The sequence below is a fragment of the Adiantum capillus-veneris genome, chromosome 27, assembly GCF_014529385.1.
Source record: "Adiantum capillus-veneris isolate H3 chromosome 27, ASM1452938v2, whole genome shotgun sequence".
NCBI lineage: Eukaryota > Viridiplantae > Streptophyta > Polypodiopsida > Polypodiales > Pteridaceae > Adiantum > Adiantum capillus-veneris.
This window is the reverse complement of record NC_140957.1, coordinates 23,858,063-23,880,191: the sequence shown is the minus strand read 5'-3', so window position 1 is coordinate 23,880,191 and position 22,129 is coordinate 23,858,063. Positions and strand designations below refer to the sequence as shown.

Sequence of the window (22,129 nt, the reverse complement as noted above, 5' to 3'; positions counted from 1 at the left end):
ACACTAGGTGTCTCAAGCTACATGCATGATCCATTTGGGAAGTAATGCAAGCACGTGATTTTTAGTGCAAAATGGTTTTGCAACGACATTCAAGCTTTCTGTTTCATCACACAAGTAGGTGCAAAAATGTAAGTGGAATGTGAGCTGCCTATGGAAGGGACTGTTTGTGTTGTGATTACATGTGAACTCGCCTTTGGAGGGAGCCTCTAACAACTTGCAACTTGAGATACCTAGCCTGGAGGAGCAAGGAGGGTGTTTTTTTTATAGCCATGTGGGTGCTATTTGTAGCCATTTTCATGGGCACTATGTTTACACTGAAATCCAACATAACTTAAGCTGAGCTTGTGAGTGTTTGCTGGGAACCTCAGCTCCAGCCAAGAAGATTAGACTCAGAGAACAAGCAGATCGACCTGCACGAAGCCAATTTTACTCGCGTGCTCCCTTTTGCTCTTCTACATACAGATCGATCACTTGAGATAAAACACTGAATGATTGTTTGCGCTCGGTTTCTGCCGATTATGGTGCATGACGGAGCTCGCCGTAGCTAGTATACGTCTACGCTCTTCAGTACACACGACTACGAACGGGCAACCTGATTGCACAGCAAAGTCGCTACTCAAGAAAAGACAGTTAAGCTCAGTGACGCTTGCAAATGCAGATCTCTCAAAGGGCAGGTGGGCATGAGCTGGCGACGAGTCCGCCCATGTGACGGATAGAGGTGCCAGTTATGGTACTCAAATCCAAGATCAAGTGGGCTGCTCTCATTGGGCTTGCTCTCTCCGCCTTCTCACTGGCAACTCACTTCTTGCTCGCTCGATTTTTCGCAGCGACTGATGTTCAAGTTAGCACCCACGAAATACAAGCCATTGTGGGATGGTCCGCTCCTGCTGAGGTATGCTTTGACTTATCTCTTCAAAAGCTCATGCACTCACTGGAGATCATTAACACTTATGCACACATCAATTTTGTATGAAATCTTGATGCATGGTCTCCTTGTTTATGAGAGAAAGATTGTAGCACGTGAGACCAACAAGGGTGTTGTAAGAAAGGAAGCTATCTTTGGAGCTTGCAATCATGACCAAGTGCAACATGTGCCTTCAGCCAACGGGATAATGTTGTACCTGATGACTTGAAAATTTAGTAAAATACCATCCTTTACAGAAATATGGGCCCAAGTTCAATTTACCATCTTACATTATCATTGTCAATTTGCCTAACTCATGGGATGTTGTGTGTATCCTAAATGCTACCACATCTGTATCACTGATTGCCAACTAACCATGTGTTGACAATCTCTCTCTCTCTCTCTCTCTCTCTCTCTCTCTCTCTCTCTCTCTCTCTCTCTCTCTCTTTCAAAGCTAGATTAGTTAAAATGAGGTCACAGATTGGTTGATTGTGTAGGTGACTTATCGCTCCTTGATTTTGTTCTTAGATGAAGTTCTTCCATCTATTTGACACACTCCATGTTTCCATCCTCTTGCTCATAACTTAGACCAAGTACATTGTTTGATCCAAGTTTGCTCAAGCCTTATAGATTCTAGCTTGTGCCTTTATAGTGTGAGCTGCTCATTCTAAAGAGTTGTCTTTTCATTTGGAGTGGTTTGTCACAGCTCTAAATTTCTTGTGCAAACCTTGATTAGCATAAGGGATTGTTTAAGACAAGAAAAAAATGAGTGTGCCGATGCGTCTTACATGGTACAGCTGTTATGAACATGAGGACAAGGTTGATGAAATATATATTTTGATCAACCTTGCCCGCTGAAATTTGACTAGAAAGATGTAGTTCTAGCAACATGGCCCATGGAAAATTGCGCCTAGGCATGGCTAAGGTAATTATCAGTGTCAAAGTGATCAATCAAGGATTTAGAGGGCCAGTTTCTCAAGGAGCTCAGCCTTTGGAAACTAGAAACTTTTGAAGACTCTTTAGCAGTAAAGCCAAATGGGGACATGTTTTTAAGGATCTTATTTGTGGAAAATTGAAGGTCTGAATGTTCTTTCATAAAATTTTTCATGGATAATGAATGAAAGTATTGCTGTAACTTTATGTATCTAAAAGATTTAATGAACGTACAAGTCGTTGGATTCATTTTTTTGGGAATTGAGCGTGACATCGAGTGCCATGCTCTGAATTTACAACTTATTGGATCACAAATGACTATCTTTGGTCACGTATTTCATAAGTGGTACAGTAGGGATTCTCCAGCTTGCTGCCTTAGTGCTAGTGTTTTAATTTCCATAAGTGTTACAGTAGTGATTCTCCAGCTTGCTGCCTTCCAAGAAAAAAGGCATAGGGAGGTTCTGAAAATAAAAAGGCAGTACAAACTGGACTTTGGTTAGGATAGGAAACACGAGATGTAAGCCTAAAGGCAGATGCGTATTTTTGGAGGGACACCTACTAAAATATCTTGGTTTTCCCTACAAAGTCAAGAGGGGTTGAGATCAAAGGCTAAGGTACCTCTCTTCTCAGCAGCTTTGATTGTAGGAAGGTGGGGTAAGACAAGAAAATATTAGGGGAAGACATGGTTTTTGTTGGTTTTTGGTTGAAATCAACTTTTATGCTTTGATAGCTGTCCAGGCTCCTATTTTTGAAGTATCTCTTTTTTTGAATGGTTTTTCAGGACTCACATTATGGGAAGGTTTGGAGTAGGGTGAAACCCCTGCAGAATCTTCGACCATACTCTACTCCTAGAAAGAGCTATGTGGGTAAGCATCTGCTTTTCAAGTTCAATGCTGCAGGTTGTCTTTGTTTTGAGTAGTAAAAGTTTTGTGTAGAGGACTTATCTTAGTAATGAGATTTTTTTAATGGTGGAGTAAATGTGTGTCCAAGAAGGTAGAAACTTGAGAATCAACAGGAAGCTTTGATACTTTTGATGGTTCGATTTTCCGTCTACTCTCTTGAAGCGTATGGTTTCTTACCAACTGTTGGTCCTTAGAAAGCTGTCACTGAGAAAAGTGCTTAGCTTGTTTTGATTATTGGAAAGACATCAAAGAGTGGTTGCCTTCCTATGTACATGATTGAAATCGACATAAACTTATATGGTATGTTTATGTAGGCTCTTAAAGCCTTCTCATAAGAAGCCATCAGCCCAAAAGCTGGAACACCAAAAAACTACTGATCTCATTCTTTTCCTTGCAAAAATATCGCTGAAAAGCGATGTCAGCTATTGGCTGTGATATCTAGCTTTTCAGAAAGCTTTCTGCAAGCCTTGACACTGATACTCATATTGTGCCACCTAGCGGCCATGCCATCAGCACCCACATCAGCATGTACCTCATCAGCACGCTGCCGCGTGTATAGACTCTGATATGGTCACCTGGTCATAGAAACATGGTATTGGGAATCTGTACGGCAAAAGTTAGGGAACAGGGTTGGCGACAATTAAAATTTCATTTTAGCTACACTATGTACCATAGTGCTAAGAACACTTTGAGCATTGAATTGCACCAAAAAAGACAAGAAACATGACTGTTAAACATGACCCATAATAGCAAATCATGCCAATAAAACATCTAGGGCGTTATAGTGAATACAAGTAGATAAGTACATGCCTCAAGGGCTCAAAATGGCAAGTGATAAAGAGGAAAAAAAGGCTTGAACTTTGAAGCCTTGATGCTTGAGAGTAGAATCTAGATACTAGATAGAGTAGATAGAGACTGGAGAGTAGAATCTAGGTAGATATTAGAGAGTATAAGGCTCAAGCCTTGGGAGCTTGATGTTCGAGAGAAGAGAGAGAGCTTGACTCTTGAGAGCTTGCGGCAGTAGAGGGAGGGAGCAAGTGAGGCTTGAGGCTTGAGCTAAAGCATAGAGCTTGAGCTTGAGGCTTGATATAATGTATTGCGAATTTTTTTAATGTGATGATTCTTTTAGTGCTAGGCTTCATTATGGATGAGTCTGTCCTCGACCTGCGGCGTCATGATAGAAACTCAGTATGCTGATCTATATGTTGATGTATGCTCATGTGTGTGTGTGTGTGGTGTGTGTTGTGTTTGAGAGCATATGTTAGTACCTAGTTCTGCACCCACTATTGGGCACTGATGATGTTAGTGGGGATGTCGTGGTATTTAGTCAATACTATGCATAATGGAGTTGATGGTTATATCTGTGGGTGACTACCATGGGTCTATACCTTGCACTTTTCTTTAAGGGTGAATTTGGGCTTATCCTTGATTCATCAGGTATATGTATTGCATAATGCAATGTGCTTTGAGAAGGCTTTCTTTTGAAGGCCTCTTGAAGAGCCCCTAAACCTTGTGTAAAAGAGCCCCAAATCTCCAAGAAACTAGCCATTTTTGGTCGTTTGAAAAAAAAAACTATTTTAAAAAAAGTTTAAAAAATTGTTTGTTGGCCGTCCCCTTGGCGTTCCAAAACGCCGTTCCGAACGGCCACCCTTGTGATTTGGTGGAAATTGCTCCGACCCCCATCCCCCGTTCCCGGCCCTAGGGTGGTGTCCCCCGTCCCCCTATTTCTATGCACTTGGTGACATACCCCCCTCTCAAATGAGTAATCACTCGATTACGGTCATAATGTCGAGTCTCAATAAACAAATTAGCCAAAGATAAAAAATGATGCATAGTGCATGCTACTACCCATCCATTCTATGTAGACATGACATCTTGGTTTGACCTTCACATCAACCTTATCTAGATGCCTCTGATGGTATAATTGCATATAGAATTTGTTGAGTTGGATAGATACACTGACGCTCCACTCCCACACATTGCCTAGAGACTAGGTGTCCCTAGATGTAGTCTCATGACGCAATGCAACCCTAAACTACTTTGCGGAGAAAAACTTACTTTTTAAGTTGTTGTTTCGGGAAGCTTTTGAGCACCCATCATCATTCATGTGCTTGGTGTGTGCGTACAATGCACATTCAGTCTGGAATCTGCTCAATGTGCGGGTGCGCGAGTGTTCGAAGCGTGAGAAGGAGAGAGAGTGAGAGAAAATGCTAGGGAGAATATGAGCAAACTTTGCAACTCACAACCAGAAGTGAGAGCCTACCTATCCTAGGGTTTCTTCAACATCTTCTCACCATTTGTTGTTGAGGGGGGGTTTTATAGCATTATGTTCACCTTCGAGACGTTGAACAGTGATTTCAGGCACACTTAGGGTTGGCATCAATGCTTTGCCCATTTTAGGTTTGTTTTGGTTGTTTTATTATTTTTAGGATGAGGGTTTTGTTTTTGGCCGTGGTATTTGATAGAGATGTTTACAGTTTGCCCGACCTTCAGTGGAGCACATTGTCCATCTCTCTCTCTCTCTATCTCTCTCTCTCTCTCTCTCTCTCCCCATTGTCTCTTTCCTCTCTGCTTCCGTTGCACACTCTGATATCCTCAACATTAGCCACTAACACATGCACTGCTTTGTGTGGGCTATTTTGGCCCTCAAGTTGGAGACTCTTCAGTCGGTGAAGCTTTTGGAATCTATATGCCTCAGCCAATGGCAGGTGTTTTCAATTCTCGCCTTTCACCTTGTTCTTTCCAAGTGCTTCCTATCTGTGCGCACTGTAAACTCTCTACCATACAGAAAATGCTTCCAATGCTTAAGAGAGTGAATGACAGACAAAAGTTCTTTATCATAAACTGAATAATTCTTTTTCGCACTATTGAGCTTCCGGTTAAGGAAAGCTACCGGGCGACCATGCTGCTGGAGCATAGCGCCTATGGCGACATTGCTCGCATCCGTCCATACCTCAAAGGGATCATCCCAAGAGGCAAGGATAAGACACGGTGCTTCTGTCACCACAACCTTGAGAGCTGCGAAAGCCTCAATGGTTGCCTCGGGCAAGTCTACGCGCTGACGGCGAGTCTTTACCCCTTTCAAAATATCAGTGATAGGTGCAGCAATGCGTGCAAAATTCTCTATGTGTGAACTATATGCTTGACATAAACCAAGAAAAGAACGCACATCATATGCAGTTTTGGGCAAATCCCAATTACGAACCTTTTCCACCTTCGCGGGATCTAGCTTGACGCCTTCTGCAGAAATGATATAACCCAGATAAGTGACTTCAGTAAGAAAAAATTCAGACTTCTTAATTGCAATGTACAACTGACACTCATCCAAACGAGTTAGTACCCTTTCAACATCTCTTTCATGTTGTTGCCACGATGCAGAAAAAATGACTTCGTAAAGAACTCTGAATACTTAGCTGGAGCCTGAATGCTCTGGAAAACTGGAGTAGCATAGATGAATGCCGCTTGTGCTCCTCGTCGTAATTCACGCTTTACCTGCACATGAGAGATGAGAGGCAAAGAATGCAAGCCCTCCTCAACACGAATGATGAGGGGGGAATCAGTGTCGGCATGTAAAGTGATCATGTTAGCCCCAAATTTAATGTGAGCGTCGAGTTCACGAAACCATTTAATGCCCAAAATCATATCACATCCTGAGAGAGGAGATACAAGAAATTTCGTACGAAAAGAAGCTTGTTGAACGGTAAACATCACATCAAGGCACTCCTTCGTGATGAGAGAGTCCATACCAGGAGCGAAGCCAGAAACCTCAAGAGAAGATTTCTGACTAACCTCTAGGCGGGCTCTCTCAACAAGAGGGGGGCTAATCACATCATGCATACTGCCTGGATCAAACAATATGATAAAACGCTGCCCCTTTACATGACCATAACACTTCAGGAGAGACTCATCAATGTGTGTCTCATAGTCAGGAGAAGATGCAGGTTGGTTTATGATAGTGCTTGTGGTTGCTATGGGTGCCTTTGGTTCTTTAGGTGGGATTGTCTTAGGACAGGCCTTCTTAATGTGTCCCTTGACGTGACATTGAAAACATCTACCTTCTTTAGCATAAATCACTTGTTCTTCCGCCGTGATGTAGCCTCCTATGATTCCTTGTGAAGCTTTTTCATCAGGGGTTAGCTTAGGTTTTGCAGGTGCTTTAGCTTTACCCTTATATTCATTGTTAGAGTTCGTTTCCGAGGAATTAGAGGAAGAAGGGCTAGGAGAATTACCATTCTTATCGTTCTTCCCATTCTGTGTGTTCTGAGAATTCTGCGGGGTTCCTTGAGAAGTCTTGTTTTCCTTAGGCTTTCCTTTGTCGTGCTTTATCTCGTGTGCGAGAGCAATCGCTACCGCTTTGTTGAGATCGATTGGATCAAGTACCTCGACATCATACTTGATATACTCGTCCAATCCATAAAGAAACGCCTCCTTTCGCTCCAAATCCGATTTGCGTAATTGAGTGCCGAGCTGCAAAACACGATTAGAGAAAGATATAACCGGCATACCATTTTGCTTGAGAGCGCGCCAATCGTCCTTCAATCGTGCGAGGTACTGGGGTGGCATAAACCGCGCCTTGAGCTTGTCTTGGAAATCAACCCAATTGAAGGAAAGGGCGTGAATTCGTCGGCTTCCTCTAGGTGCGCGGCTAGCTGTGCCTCTTGCCATGCATGGTACCAATTGATGGCATCACCGGCAAGGTATATAGCTGCCGTCAAAACTTTGCTATTTCCTGTTTTCTTAGTTGTCGCAAAATAAGCATGAAATTGATGCAACCAAGAATGAATAACCGTAGCATCCATCTTACCATCATACTTACTGAAAGTCAACTTTTCGGTGATTGGGTTGTTGGAATCCGCATCGTGGCTTGCACCACTTGAGGAACTCCCACGGTCTTTGGGTGGTTTGGCCTTCGAGGCTAGCACTTGTCAAAGCAATTCTTGAGTGCGTAGCTCTCTTTGAGCTTCACGCTCTGTTTCCAAAGCCACTCTTTGAGCTTCTCGCTCGGTCTTCCAAGCCAATCTTTGAGCTGCACGCTCGGCCTCCAAGGCCACGCTTCTTGCCGCCTCGTCCGCCTTTCTTTGTTGTTTTCGTTCTTTGCGTGCGTCGCGCTCGCGTTCTAAAGCAAGGCGATTGTCTTCTTGTTGTGCGGCAAGTCTTGCGTCTCTTTCGTCGCGCTCACAGTACTTAGCAAGGCGATTTGCTTCTTGCTCGCGGTCTCTTGCAAGGCGATTTGCTTCTTGTCTATCCATCATGGCCATCATCTGCTTGACCATTGCCTCCATAGGGTTTGGTACACTTGGTGACGTAGATGGCGAAGGGGGAGGGTTGAAAAAATCTCCTGGTGGGGAAAAGTCTTCGTCGCCTCTCTCATGCTCATCACCTGTATGCGAAGTATCCATTCCGCTTCGGGTGACGACCATGCACTATGATCTTTGGTCCTTAAGTCCACGAGGAACTTGGGTTCTTGAGGGTCTTGAGGTTCTTGAGGTTTTCTTTCGCTTGCAAACCGTGTTTGAGAAGGATCTTCTCTTCACCCGAGTTCTACTCTTTTCCGCGGGCGCACCCCTTGGCGGCCTTGCGCTCACACCAAGGTTGCTTTTTCCCACCTCACGTCGATTGGCCGGCTGCTAAGTGCACGGTCCGCTCTCAATGAGTGAAAAGAGACACAAGGGGAGATTGGACAAGCCCTTCTTTCTTGGGATTCCTGTCACTCTTCAACAAAACACGATTAGGAATCGACACGCTCAAGCGAACTTGGGTTCGTGCGACCGCAACAAGCAAAAAATTCTTGTGGTTCTTTCCTTGAGTAATACAAAACACTTCCAAAGCTTTGATACCAATGTAAGGTGCAACAGAATGAATGTTGTATTTCCTCAAGATTAGTGATCTATTTTTGCTAAGGTTCCTTTTAGTTCTTATGGAAGGGAGAGCCTTCCGTCTTTATAATGAGTGCTATGATCACGAACAAGTGAGTGGATATTGTGCGTGTAAGTGTATGAGACTGAGAGAAAGAGAGAAGAGAGATATGACACCAGAGACGTTGTAAAACCCTCCTCCGAAGGCCCCACTCTCGTTGGCGAGAGTGGTCTACGATTGATTGCACAAGGTGGTACAATGATGATGCATGGAAACCGATGCTCTTGGGACTAAGTCGGTGACGACGATGGTGATGACTGAAGGGCTGAAAACTGCAAACTTCTGACTGCTGAAAAACCTGATGATTGGGGGCTGTTTTGGCTGCTGTTTTTGTGGCGGAAAAACGCTGTTATTCTTCTGGAAAAAAACGCTGATCTGCTGCGTTTTCTTTATGCTGAAAAACGCTGAAATCTTCTGTGCTAGGGCTGCGTTTTTACTGCTGAATTCAATGCTGCAATCGCTGAATATCTGCTGTGCTAGAGCGCTGAAAACGCTGTTCACAAATGCTGAAAACTACAGTCCTTGATGGCGATCCAAACGCTAGGAATTGGTATCTGTTGAAGGTATGGAAAACACTAAGGGCTGGGCTTTGTGGCGATGGGGCTGCTTGTGGAAACGCCAAGTGGGAAGAGAGGATGGCGCCAGAAAACGCTGGGCTGCATGGGGAGGGCTTGCCAAGTGATGCTTGGAGAGGGTCTTGCTGAGAGAGGGGGAGTACCTGCTGCCTGGGGGGCCTGTTGTGCTCCTTGCTCATCTGCCCAAGAGTGCTAACTTGGGTTTGCTTATATATTTTCTTACCCAATTTGCCCTACCTACTTTTGTTGGGAAGTCACTTAAATTAATAAGTGAAAAATGTCAAAAATAGGATAAAGTCACTCGAAAAATCCCCAAACTGACTCTGATGGAATCTGATGGAAATGATTATGCTTATGCGGTGTGCAACCAGAGGCTATGCATCTACACTAAGTGATTGGGCATGCTCGGTCTACAAATAGACTCACAAAAGTGCCAGATCACTTCTAATCTAGACTGACTGGACTTGACGGAAACCCTGTTATGGTGTAGCTTGTCCACGGACACATAGGGTTGGATGTGTCATGTGACAATTTTGGCCCTCAAGTTGGAGACTCTTCAGTCGGTGAAGCTTTTGGAATCTATATGCCTCAGCCAATAGCAGGTGTTTTCAATTCTCGCCTTTCACCTTGTCCTTTCCAAGTGCTTCCTATCAGCATTTAGGTCTGTAGGTTCTCAAAATAAATTGTTGGCCCTTTATTCAATATGGCACGCTATCATTGTGCGCTCCCTCGTATTAAAAGGCCTATATTGTCATAGATTGATGACATACCATTGCACTCACCGTACGGAAGAGCCGGGAGCAGAAACGCGAGTGGTAGGAGAGAGATCGCGGGACTATTGACATGGCAACTTGTAATACGGACTTGATGATGTGACAGAGTGTATGACCTTTTGAAATGGCACTTTATATGCACGATAACGTGGTAGTTTTCTACACTAGCTTTTGTTGCAGTTTTGTAGCGTCAGTTATTGTCCCAAGCTGCATTTAGGAGCCATGTTGTAAAATAGCAGATAATATGCTTTTGGGCCCTTGGGCCGCTAATTCAAGAGCCAGGAGGCATGTTGTAACCTTGGATTACGTGAGTTGTCAATAGTTGTAACACAAGTGTTGATCAATCATCAAGAAAGTGCCAAGGGCGCCCGACTTGGGGGCAAGTGCTTTTAAGAGTGGAACTCAACTGCTCTGTGTCGTGACTCAAGAGTTATTCCAAGTTGTGTTTGTTGTTGTCAATTCAATTTTGGTATTATTCTAGTGATTCACCGCTTGTTTTGATTACAGTGGTATTAGAGCTTAATCAATTGTTCTTAGATGGACAATCCAATTCAGAAACTACAAGAGGTTTACAACAAGCAAACAAGATTTGAACACAATCGAGAAGAGGACACATAAAGTAAGATGGGGAAAGAGAGTCCCTACTTGATAATATTTCTTTGGTATGCATACGGTAGCAGACGATGAGGGATGACAGTAAGAGGGATGTTTGACAACCTTTTGATAGGATGTACCAATGTTGACCAGTGTTGGCAGCAAGAGCGCACATGGTCGCATGTGTAGATAAGGGAAATCATTTTCAAATCATATCCATAGCTTTTATGGTCGTTTTTGGTTTAAAAAGTATGAAAAGCAAGCTTTTTGATTCTAGTTTTAGTGCTTCAAAATATTCTAAAAATCTTTCAAATACTCAAGCTTAGTGAAAGCTTTTCTTTGCTTGAAAGCTCGGAATGGTTCCTTCATATGTTCAACCCGCAATAGCAGGTAATCTGTTGGAGAACGACCTCAACTAGTGAACTTTCGGATGGTTTAGCAAACCGGTTCATCTCATAGAACAATGTTCCAACTTGATCCTACTCTCATAAACACTCGAGAGTGATCGTCGTGGTTAGACATATGCATACCTTGTGTGAAAAAGAAAACTCACTTCATGATTTCCTCAAAGATGTAACTATGATTAGAGACTTGCCCTCTCACTTAAGGTTTGAGGGTCTTTAGTTCAAAATCTCAAGAGTTAGTTTGAATTCCTGCACTCCAAATAACAACGTGTTCTTCAAGTAGAGGTAAAAAAATCGTTGTTTCTGTGTTCAATGGTTCCCGTCCCACTGCGGGGATTAGATTCTATGTACACCGAGATGTACACTTCTTGCTTGTATTGCTGACGACTCCATCCGCTAAGAAGTATCTTGCGGATGTGTATGAAGTTCGGATAAAAGTCCTTCGTTGAATTTCTTCATCTTTTCTTCCTCAAAGAGGGTTCAAGAGTGGAGCCACCTTTGAAAGAGAACCAATACCTGTTCACATAATCCGTGACTCGCCGTGCTCCTATTGGGCAAACCGATCCCAATCTTCTTTGCCTTCAAGGTGTAAAGGAAAAAAATTTGTCGGTAAATTCAGCTTTGAATTGAATCCAAGTCTTGTTTTGAATTCCTTGTAGAGCTTTGGTATACCACCAAGTACTTGCAATCCCCTTGTGATGCTTGGTTACATGCCTCACCTTCGACGCTTCTGAGAAATTTCCATTTGTAAAGGCAACTTCAAATTGTCGAATGAAAGTAGTAGCTTTCGCAACATCTTCCCTTTCCATCAAAAGTATCAAATTGGACTGGAGTGTTTTGATGTCACGTGACACATCCAACCCTATGTGTCCGTGGACAAACTACAGCATGACCAGGGTTCAGTTTAGTCAAGTCGGTTTAGAATAGGAAGTGATTTGGCACTTTTGTGAGTCTGTTCGTAGACCGTGCATGTCCAGACACTTAGGTTAGATGCATATCCTTTGGTTGCACATAGCATGATCATCAACATTCCCATCAGATTCCATCAGGATCATTTTATAGAGCAGAAACCTATTTTCCCTATTTTTGACAATTTTCACTTATTATTTTTAAGCGACTTTTGTTTGGAATTGGGTAGGGTAATTTGCATAAGATAATATATAAGGAAACTAGAGCTAGCACTTTCTGGCTGAAGAGGCAGCAGGAGCGCTTGCTCACATGCAACTTCTCAGCAGGACCCCACGTTTCTCTAGCGTTTTTGCATCACAGCAGAAGAGCTAGCGTTTTTGCATCTGCATCAGCTTGGCGACAGCAAAGGACAGATCAACACTAGCGTTAGTGGTTTGCACTGGCAGATCCACAACGTGTTTGCAGCATGACCCATTTTCAGCCCTAGCGTTTTTGCAGATCTTCGCGATGGAATCAGCCCTAGAGTCAGCGTTTTCAGTTTTCAGCAGTCAGTTTCCGCAGTAGAACCCCCGAACCTCGGAGATCTCGCCTTACCGCAGCAGATCCTCGCCGCACGGTCAGATCCCGCGAAGTTTGCAGATTCAGCCTGGAAAACGCAGATTTCAGCATCTGCATTTTCAGCGCGTCGTTGACGCATCGTTGTCATTGACATCGTCATCGACATAGAGTCAGAATTCAGTAGATAAAGATTTGCAGATTTCAGCCCTTAGCATTTTCAGATTTCAGCCCGTCTCGTCGTCGCCCTCATGGTCATTGACATCGTCGGCAAGTCCAAAGCATTGTAGAGATTTATGCAAAATCATAAATAGACCACTCTCGCCATAGAGAGTGGGGCCTTCGGAGGAGGGTTTGACAACATTCTGGTGTCGTATTCTTCTCGCTCTATCTCTCAGTCCCAGCACCTTCATTCACAGTGTTTATCCACTTTGCTTGTAATCATTTGCACTCTCTCACTAAAGGAACGGAAGGCTCTCCCTTCCATAAGAAAAAGGAACCTTGAGCACAGTTCGGAGCACTCATCTTGAGCAAAGTTCAACATTCACTTCCGTTGCACCTTACATCTGAGGTCTAGAGACCACCTTCATATCCTTCCCAAAATGATGGCATTTGTTGGCTATAGTTCTAGATTGATGTTCATGGATATTTTCTTGGTTTTGAAGGATCTTGAGCATTTCGCTCCTTGGATTCTCTAGGTTCTTGAGCATCATACTCGTCACCTTCTCAGAGAATCCCAAGTCTTGTCGACTTCTTGCAGAGAGAAATTTTTTCCCGACTCTGCGAGCTTTTCTTGCAGGGCTAGGGTTCCGCCTACTTACTTCTCTCTTGGCTTGTCATGGCTTCTTCCCGTATCTTTCAAGAGTCGTCCTTCTTTGTAGAGAGAGAGGAGACCATGCTCTGATACCATTGTCACAAACGGGAGCGCATAGCAATAAACTATACTCGGATAAATAGAATTTATTACTTAATATTGAAGCCAGAGGATATAGAGAGAAATAGAGAGAGAGAAAGAGATAGTGAGAAGATTGACATAGTACTGGGACCAGAAGATGAGTATCTTTATTACTGAGGAGAAGTCTATACAAGCACTTGAACCGAACGTATTACCACATTCGTTCCAGAATAAGACTCGATGGTTCCTGGAAGCCTCAGCTTCCTTTTCCTAGGGCAAAACCCTATTCCAAGGAACTTCCGTTCCTTATTCCGAATCCTCGAGAATCTAGGTTCTCGCCTCTGGATCTCACCTTCCAGACTCAAGGCATGGCATCCTTGCAACTTTTTTCCGACTCTGTTCCTAGAGTCCTCTTTTTGTAGAACAACTCTACTTTCTTGGACGCGAAGTCCTTCCTTGAGAGTCAACTTCCGGATCACAACTCGAGAGTCTACCACTCTCAGACCCGTGAAACCCTTGGGCTGATTTGGCTCTAGTTCCTTAGAGCGCTTTTCTCTTGCAGAGGCTCATGCCTTCCTCTACTCTTACTCCCTCGTGAAAAGGAAGTACACCTGCACACAAGTACTTTGAGATTATAACATGAAAAACGTTACCTTCAAGGTCTCGACGCTCGGACGCAACTCTGTTCTCAAAAAACAACTTCCCCGGAAGAGATCTTTGCACAGAGAATCCTCTCTTCCAATCCTACACACATAAGAGGTGTGCTCTCGGGTTCCTTCTCGTAAATCAGCTTCTTCTACGACGTTTATGGGCTGAAAATAGAGAAAAAAAGCATCTTGTCACCATGGAAACTCTCTCCGTACGCACTTCTTCGTGATGGAACTCGCACACTGGGTCGTGACGACATCTGGTACACTCGGGGCAGCCAAGGGCATCTCCGACGACGTCGACTTCATGGCTGAAAATCTGCAGCAGCCTCTTCTTCTTGCTAGCGCTGTCTTTTTTAAGGTTCTGGGAGTGAGAGAGAGTTTACTTTTATTGCAGTGGTTGTTGTGGAGCAAAAACGCTAGGCCTCTTGGGTTCTTCTGAGAAGTTTCCTGTTGAGCAAGGTGCTTCTGTTGCCTCTTCTACCAATTAGTGCCAGTCTAGGTTTGCTTATATACAAACTTACTCAATTTGCCCTACCTACTTTCCAACAAAAGTCACTTAAAAATAATAAGTGAAAAATGTGAAAAATAGGCTAAATGCACTGGAAAATTCCCCTGAAGGATTCCAATGGGAATGCTTATGACCATGCTGTGTGCAACCAGAGGATATGCATCTACATTAAGTGACTGGGCATGCACGGTCTACGAATAGACTCACAAAAGTGCTAGATCACTTCTAAATCTAGACTGATTGGACTGACTGAACCCTGATCATGTTGTAGCTTGTCCACGGACACATAGGGTTGGATGTGTCACGTGACATCCCCTCCTTTTTAGAGTGAGGTATTGGTACCGAGCTGTATGGCGTCGAGGGAGATCGCCAATAGCATTCGGAATCCTGGAAGGGACTCTTTGCCTGCCCACTCTAATGTGTGGGTCGTGCGGTACTTGAACTTCATAAAGGTCTGCAACGCTTGCTTCTTTGGGTTGCGTCGAAACCGACACAAAGTCTTCTGTGGCTCCTTCAATGCTTCAACTTCGTCGAGAGTCATGCTTCTTTCTTCTTCAAGAATCTTCATGGTTGAAAATTCTTGAAACCATTTCCAACACAAAACCATGAACATACCTATTCCATGTAAAGTGAGTGAGAAAAGTATCGTCTTCCTCAAAGGCTGTGCATGCAATGTCGATGAACAAATAGATGGAGTGCCAAACGGTCCATCATACACGCAAACAATGAGATCGAAGCCTTCTCAGCTGATCTAAAGCAATCAACTGTGGCAATTCCCAACGGAAATGCCCATACTTGGTGCTCATACTTTCATGTGCTCTTTCTACCAATGTGTCATGCCAAGGAAGAGACGTGGAATGTGACTTCCTTGAATGCATACTTTTTAGCTTTTCATGAATAATCTGCATACATCCGTGCTCATTCATGAATGAAACGTGCTCAACGTAGAATGTCATGCCTAGGAAAAGGGATCACATAAAGATGCTGGCTAAAATACAGGAAACGATCACGACTGAAACACTCGAACAATGCGTGCGTATCAATCATGCGAACACATAGTACTTCCTGTAAGGGTTCTTTGGACCTAGGCTCGAGAGCCAAGATTGGTTCGTCTTGATTGGTCGAATCCTCCTGTGGGGGTTCTTTGGACCTCGGCTCGAGAGCCAAGATCGATCCTGTGTGATTGATTGAATTTGCAACGAGGTTAGCTTTGCTAGAAAAAGCATCCACTAACACATCATCCTTGTGAACAATCACATCATCTTCATGCAACTCATCATGCTTGTGAGAAATCGCATCTTGATCATGCAAATCATCATGCTTGTGAGAAATCACATCTTGATCATGCAAATCATCATGCTCATCATTATCATCCAAATCATCATGCAAATCATTGGCATTCAAATCATCATGCGTATCATCATGCAAATCATGTGTGTCATGCTTTGGAGAAGAAGAGACTGAGAGAGTCTCCATTCCCCAAATCTCTTGCATCTGTGCGTGAACTTGAGAAAAGAGTCGCTAGAACTCTTTGTGGCTGCCTTTCTTTGTGCTTCTCTTTCTGCTCTGTTTTCTGCGTGTCTGCGACCATTTCTGCTTTTCTTTCTGCGTGTCTTGCTTCGCGTTCTAACTTCCTTTCCATAAACATCTAGTCCAAAGCCTCCATAGGAGTTAGTGCAATCCTTGACGTAGATGTGGAAGGGGGAGGGTCGGAAAAATCTCTTGGTGGGGAAAATTCTTCGTCGCCTCTCTCATGCTCGCCACCTGTATGCGAAGTATCCATTCCGCTTCGGGTGATGACCATGCACTATGATCTTTGGTTCTTAAGTTCACGAGGAACTTGGGTTCTTGTGGGTCTTGGGTTCTTGGGGTCTTGAGGGTCTTGAGGTTCTTGAGGTTTTCTTTCGCTTGCAAACCGTGTGCAAGAAGGATCTTCTCTCCACCCGAGTTCTACTTTTTTCGGTGGGTGCACCCCTTAGCGGCCTTGCGCTCACACCAAGGTTGCTTTTTCCCACCTTACGTCGAGTGGCCGGCCGCTAAGTGCACGGTCCGCTCTCAATGAGTGAAAAGAGACACAAGGGGAGGTTGGACAAGCCCTTCTTTCCTGGGATTCTTGTCACTCTTCAAAAACACGATTAGGAATTGACACGCCCAAGCGAACTTGGGTTCGTGCGACCTCAACAAGCAAAAAAAATTCTGTGGTTCTTTCCTTGAGTGATACAAAACACTGCCAAAGCTCTGATACCAAATGTTAGGATGCAGCGGAATGAGTGTTTACACTTTGCTCAAGATGAGTGCTCCGAACTGTGCTCAAGGTTCCTTTTTGTTCTTATGGAAGGGAGAGCCTTCCGTTCTTAATGAGAGAGTGCAATGATCACAAACAAGTGAATGGACACTGTGCGAGAAAGTGTATGAGACTGAGAGATAGAGAGAGAAGAGAAATACGACACCATAGACGTTGTAAAACCCTCCTCCGAAGGCCCCACTCTTGTCGCGAGAGTGGTCTACTTATGATTGCACAAACTGGTATAAACTGTATGAATGAGACTGATGCAAGTATAGGCTATGTCGACGACGACGACGGGAATGACGAGGCCGGCACTAGGGCTGAAAATTGAAGGTCTTTATCTGCTGTCCAAAAATGCTATGGGCTGAAATCTGCAAATCTTTATCTGCTGAATTCTGACTCTATGTCGACGACGCGTTGAAAACGCAGATGTTGAAATCTGCGTTTTCCGGGCTGAACTGTAAACCTTGCGGAAACTGGCCGTGCGGCGAGGAACTGCTGCGGGAAGGTGAGATCTGCGAGGTTCGGGACTTGATCTGCAGTGTCAAAGGGCTGAAAACTGAAAACGCTGGTGGTTCTTGAGGTTCTGTTGCAGAGAATCTGCAAAATGCTGGGGTATAATGCAGATGCAAAAACACTAGGGCTGAAAATCTGCTTTGCTGCAGCCGGTTGTCTTGCAAATGCAAAACGCTAGGCTGATCTGATGTTTTCTGTTGTCGCTGGAATGTGCAAGTGCAAAAACGCTGGTTGATCTGGTCCAAAAACGGTAGGTGGTTGCTGTGGAGCAAAAACGCTAGGCCTCTTGGGTTCTTTGAGAAGTTGCCTGTTGAGCAAGGTGCTCGTGCTGCCTTTTCTACCAATTAGTGCTAGTTTAGGTTTGCTTATATACAAACTTACTCAATTTGCCCTACCTACTTTCCAACAAAAGTCACTTAAAAATAATAAGTGAAAAATGTCAAAAATAGGTAAAATAGGCTAAATGCACTGGAAAATTCCCCTGAAGGATTCTGATGGATTTTGATGGGAATGCTTATGATTGTGCTATGTGCAACCAGAGGATATGCATCTACACTAAGTGATCGGGCATGCACGGGCATGCACGGTCTACAAATAGACTCACAAAAGTGCCATATCACTTCTAAATCTAGACTGACTCGACTGACTAAACCCTGATCATGCTGTAGCTTGTCCACGGACACATAGGGTTGGATGTGTACGTGACACTTGCTCATCCTTGTGCACAAATCTAATACAATTCGGAATTTCCTCCCGATTATGGAATATTCCCTTTCCGATGCCCCCATCACCCACCTTGTGACGCATTAGAAATACCCTCACCTAGTCCTTTCCTACCGAACTGACTGTACAATCTCCTTTGCGATGCTCTATGCCACCCATTCTATGACGCATCAGAGACGTCCGTTCCCAGATGGTCGAATACTTCTTCCCGATGCTCCCTCTCACCCATCCGATGTGACCATCAGAAGTACCCGTTCCTGATGGCCTTACAAATATCTCTGTTCACAGTGTCCCTATCATTACTTTGAACGACGCCTAGAAATATTTGTACTCGGATGCCTCTAGTGAGAAAAACCCTCTTTCTCACTTAAAAATTCCAATAATTCATTTAGAATTATTTTTCTTGTCAAATAAAGCCAATTTAGCAACACTTATGAAAATACAACTCCTGTGAATCAAGTGCACCTTATGCGTACACTTGTGAACATGGACTTTGATGAGTCTAAGCCAACATTTGAGCATTTGAGTGCTTTCAGAGGGATTTTGAGAGATCCGAGATTACTGCCTGGAACAAAAGTCAAATTCTATTCAAGAATTGATGGGTTATGCGAAATGGGGTTTCTCGATACATTTGGGAAATTTAACTTACCCCACGGATGAGATCTCATAGAACTCGACAGACCTCTAACAATGAAAGTAGAAAGAGAAAGAGTTCCTAAGAAAAGAAGGATAAGGATACACGGCCCTGATTCACTCTTCGAGAGAGGGCATTTTTTTGCCCTTGGTGGAATTTGCCTAGAACGGCACGATCCACTCTTGGACGAGGCAAGCGCCATTTTTGAGATCATTGAAGGTGCTCCGAAGGATCCACCCTTCCTTAGCACGAAAGATAATTTTTTTGAAGCTGACCAGTACACGAGGGACTTGGACACTGCATTTGCCAAGGTTCGGGAGACTTTAGCGAAATCTCAAGAACGACACAAGAAGGCAGCAGATTGACATTGTTGCGATTTGAAATTGAAGGAAGGCGATTGGGTGCTCTTACGTTTAATGAAGGCACGCCTAAGAAAGAAGAAGGGAAAGGAGCGGCTTTTTCCAATGCTTAGCATGAGGTACTATGGCCCTTTCTAGATAAAAGAAAAGATAAATGATGTCTCCTTTAGACTGAAGCTGCCCGATTCTTGGAAGATTCACAATGCATTTCATGTGAGTCTGTTGAAGCTGTCACAAGACGGGCACCACGTGCCAGTAGAAAAGAAGTGACTGAACAAACTTTTAGCACTTCAATCACAACTGAAAGAGAGAGAGAGACGACACGCGACACGGAGTGGCGGAATTCCACCCCAGAGAGTATTGGCCCCAAACCTTGGCGCCCGATTCACAAAAGTACAACAACCGAGGAGCACCTGCTCTGCAATCTGCGCGCTAAAAAGTGCCAGAGAGGGCCCCCAAGGCTCATATTTAAAGGCCCAAAGCCTAAAAGCATCAAATATGAAAAGCTGACCCAAAAAAATCACTTTCCTAAAATTTCGGGATTTTCCTAAAAATGGGCACCATGTGCCAATAGAAAAGAACAGACTGAACAAACTTTTAGCACTTCAATCACAACTGAAAGAGAGAGAGAGATGACACGCGACACGGAGTGGCGGAATTCCACCCCTTTTGGTATTTCTTTATATTACTGCCGATTCACAAAGTACAACAGCCGAGGAGCACCTGCTCTGCAATCTGCGCGCTAAAAAGTGCCAGAGAGGGCCCCCAAGGCTCATTTTTAAAGGCCCAAAGCCTAAAAGCATCAAATATGAAAAGCTGACCCCAAAAAAATCACTTTTCTAAAATTTCGAGATTTTCCTAAAAATCCGCCGCGAATTTCGGGACGTCCGTACAAGTGCCACATCATCATATTTTGATGTGCAAAGTCTTTTGAGTGTGTTCTGCTTTATTTTTAATGCCTTTATGTCACTTGGGGCCCCATCGGACGAGGTCCCCATAAGTTGGTAGGACTTCTTTTTCTGTTGCTTGTTCTTCTTAGGGTTTCTAGAATTAGGGTTTGCAGGTTTTAGGGTTAGGGTTTCCAAAATTAGGGTTTCAACAGTTAGGGTTTTTGGCAAAAATTAGGGTTAGGGTTTTTGCTCTCGGGCAGCCACATCATCTGTAAGTTGGCTCCATTCTTTAGGCTTTGACACGTCAGTAGTTTGTTACATCTCCCCTTCTTGAAAGAGAGTAATCGTCCGCAATTACAGCATATCTGCAAAACAACTCAAGTTAGCTCAAAAATTTCCGAGGGTCGTTCCGAGGGACAATCAGTTTACTCTTTTTATTAAGGAGTTAGCTTCTCCTTTCTGCTCTTTTGATCAAGGAGTTAGCTGCTCCTATCGGCTGTTTTGATCAAGGAGTTAGCTTCTCCTTTCGTCTAGATTGGAACTCTTGATATTCCGGCGTAGTAAAATTAGCCATCACACCCAGACCGTATTGATCTTCCTCGGGTGTCTTGATGCACTAAAATTACATACCCAGGCAATCTCATCCAATTAGGAATATTCAGTGGTTGGCACATCACAATGCAACAGAAATGCTCACATATGCATGTTACAACACATAGAAACATAAAGCCGCTGATGAACACTCCTCCCGCATAACCTAACAAGGTCCGGGCCATGAGATATTCAACGACTCCCTCATCACTCCTCCCGCATAACCTAACAAGGTCCGGGCCGGGAGATATAGAGGCCTTTTACAACCAAACGCCCCCAGACTGTAGCCTGCGTCGTTTGGAGGTGCTGAGAGTAACCACTACTCAGACTTCTTAATACTCCTCCCGCATAACCATCCAGGTCCGGGCCGAGAGTCACAACAACAATTATTTTACAAGCATACAACCAAACGGTCCCCAGGCATCGGCCTGCGTCGTTCTGAGGTTCAAACAATACCAAAACAGTATTTCTCACTTCTCCACCCGGGAGTAAAATCACCAATCATTGAAACTAGTATCAAACCAGAGTCAATCAATTCAAATTTGCACCAAAAACAGATACCATCCATTTCAAACAAATTCCAAACAGGATCACCAAACAAGATCAAACAAAACTCAAACTTAAAAAGCAATCTCGACATTAGTCGAGCTCGAAAAGTCGACTGACTTTTCATCTTGAAACCTGCACCAAAAATTAGGATTAGTTTCCTTCCATGAGGTCGTAGCCGAGCACGGCATGGTCCATCAGCTCTTGGACAAACAGTGTTTCTTTGGCGGCGATGGTAGTCCCAAGAGATAACAATCACACTAAACCTCCAAGGTCATCTGCTCGTGAAGAGACATCTACTGGGAGATGTCGAGAAACTTCAAGTTATAATCTGTTAGGGTTTCCATGGCAAGCATTTTAGGATACCCCACTCTGCCAGAAGTTGCACTCCGAAGGAAGATGTCAGAAACCATACAACTTCGGGAAAATTTTTTCTTTAAAGCTTGCCAAGTACTTGGAGTATGCTGCTTGGTAGCTGTAGACATCAACATCTGCATGGCACTGCTTTTGAGAAAAACAGTGACTTGAAACAAATCTGGATCCTTCTCTTGCAAGGGATCTTAATTGGCTTATGCCCTGTAAGACATGAGCGGTGAAGACGGGAGCGCGCCCGATGCGCGATGAAGTAAGGGTGGGAGTGGCTGATACCTCAAATATAATTCAATTCCAATAGCTCTGTCTGCTCTTTTGTAGGACCGGTATGCTTTCAGAAAAGCACACGCCTAATGCTCTGATACCACTGTCACAAGACGGGCACCATGTGCCAATAGAAAAGAACTGACTGAACAAACTTTTAGCACTTCAATCACAACTGAAAGAGAGAGAGAGAGACAACACGCGACGCAGAGTGGCGGAATTCCACCCCAGAGAGTATTGGCCCCAAACCTTGGCACCCCTTTCGGTATTTCTTTATATTACTGCCGATTCACAAAGTACAACAACCGAGGAGCACCTGCTCTGCAATCTGCGCGCTAAAAAGTGCCAGAGAGGGTCCCCAAGGCTCATATTTAAAGGCCCAAAGCCTAAAAGCATCAAATATGAAAAGCTGACCCCAAAAAAATCACT

The 22,129-nt window shown here is 44.0% G+C and overlaps 1 protein-coding gene across 1 annotated transcript in view; it reads left to right on the top strand.

The window, feature by feature from the left end:
* The first annotated feature begins 297 nt into the window (after positions 1–297).
* EDA30 (O-fucosyltransferase family protein) overlaps positions 298–22,129 on the top strand; it is a 34,947-nt gene continuing 13,115 nt past the window's right edge. Inside the window, exons 1-2 of the mRNA XM_086502690.1 lie at positions 298–892; positions 2,619–2,703. Coding sequence (XP_086358816.1) covers positions 728–892; positions 2,619–2,703 — 250 coding nt within the window. The 5' untranslated portion in view covers positions 298–727. The remainder of the gene's footprint in view (positions 893–2,618; positions 2,704–22,129) is intronic.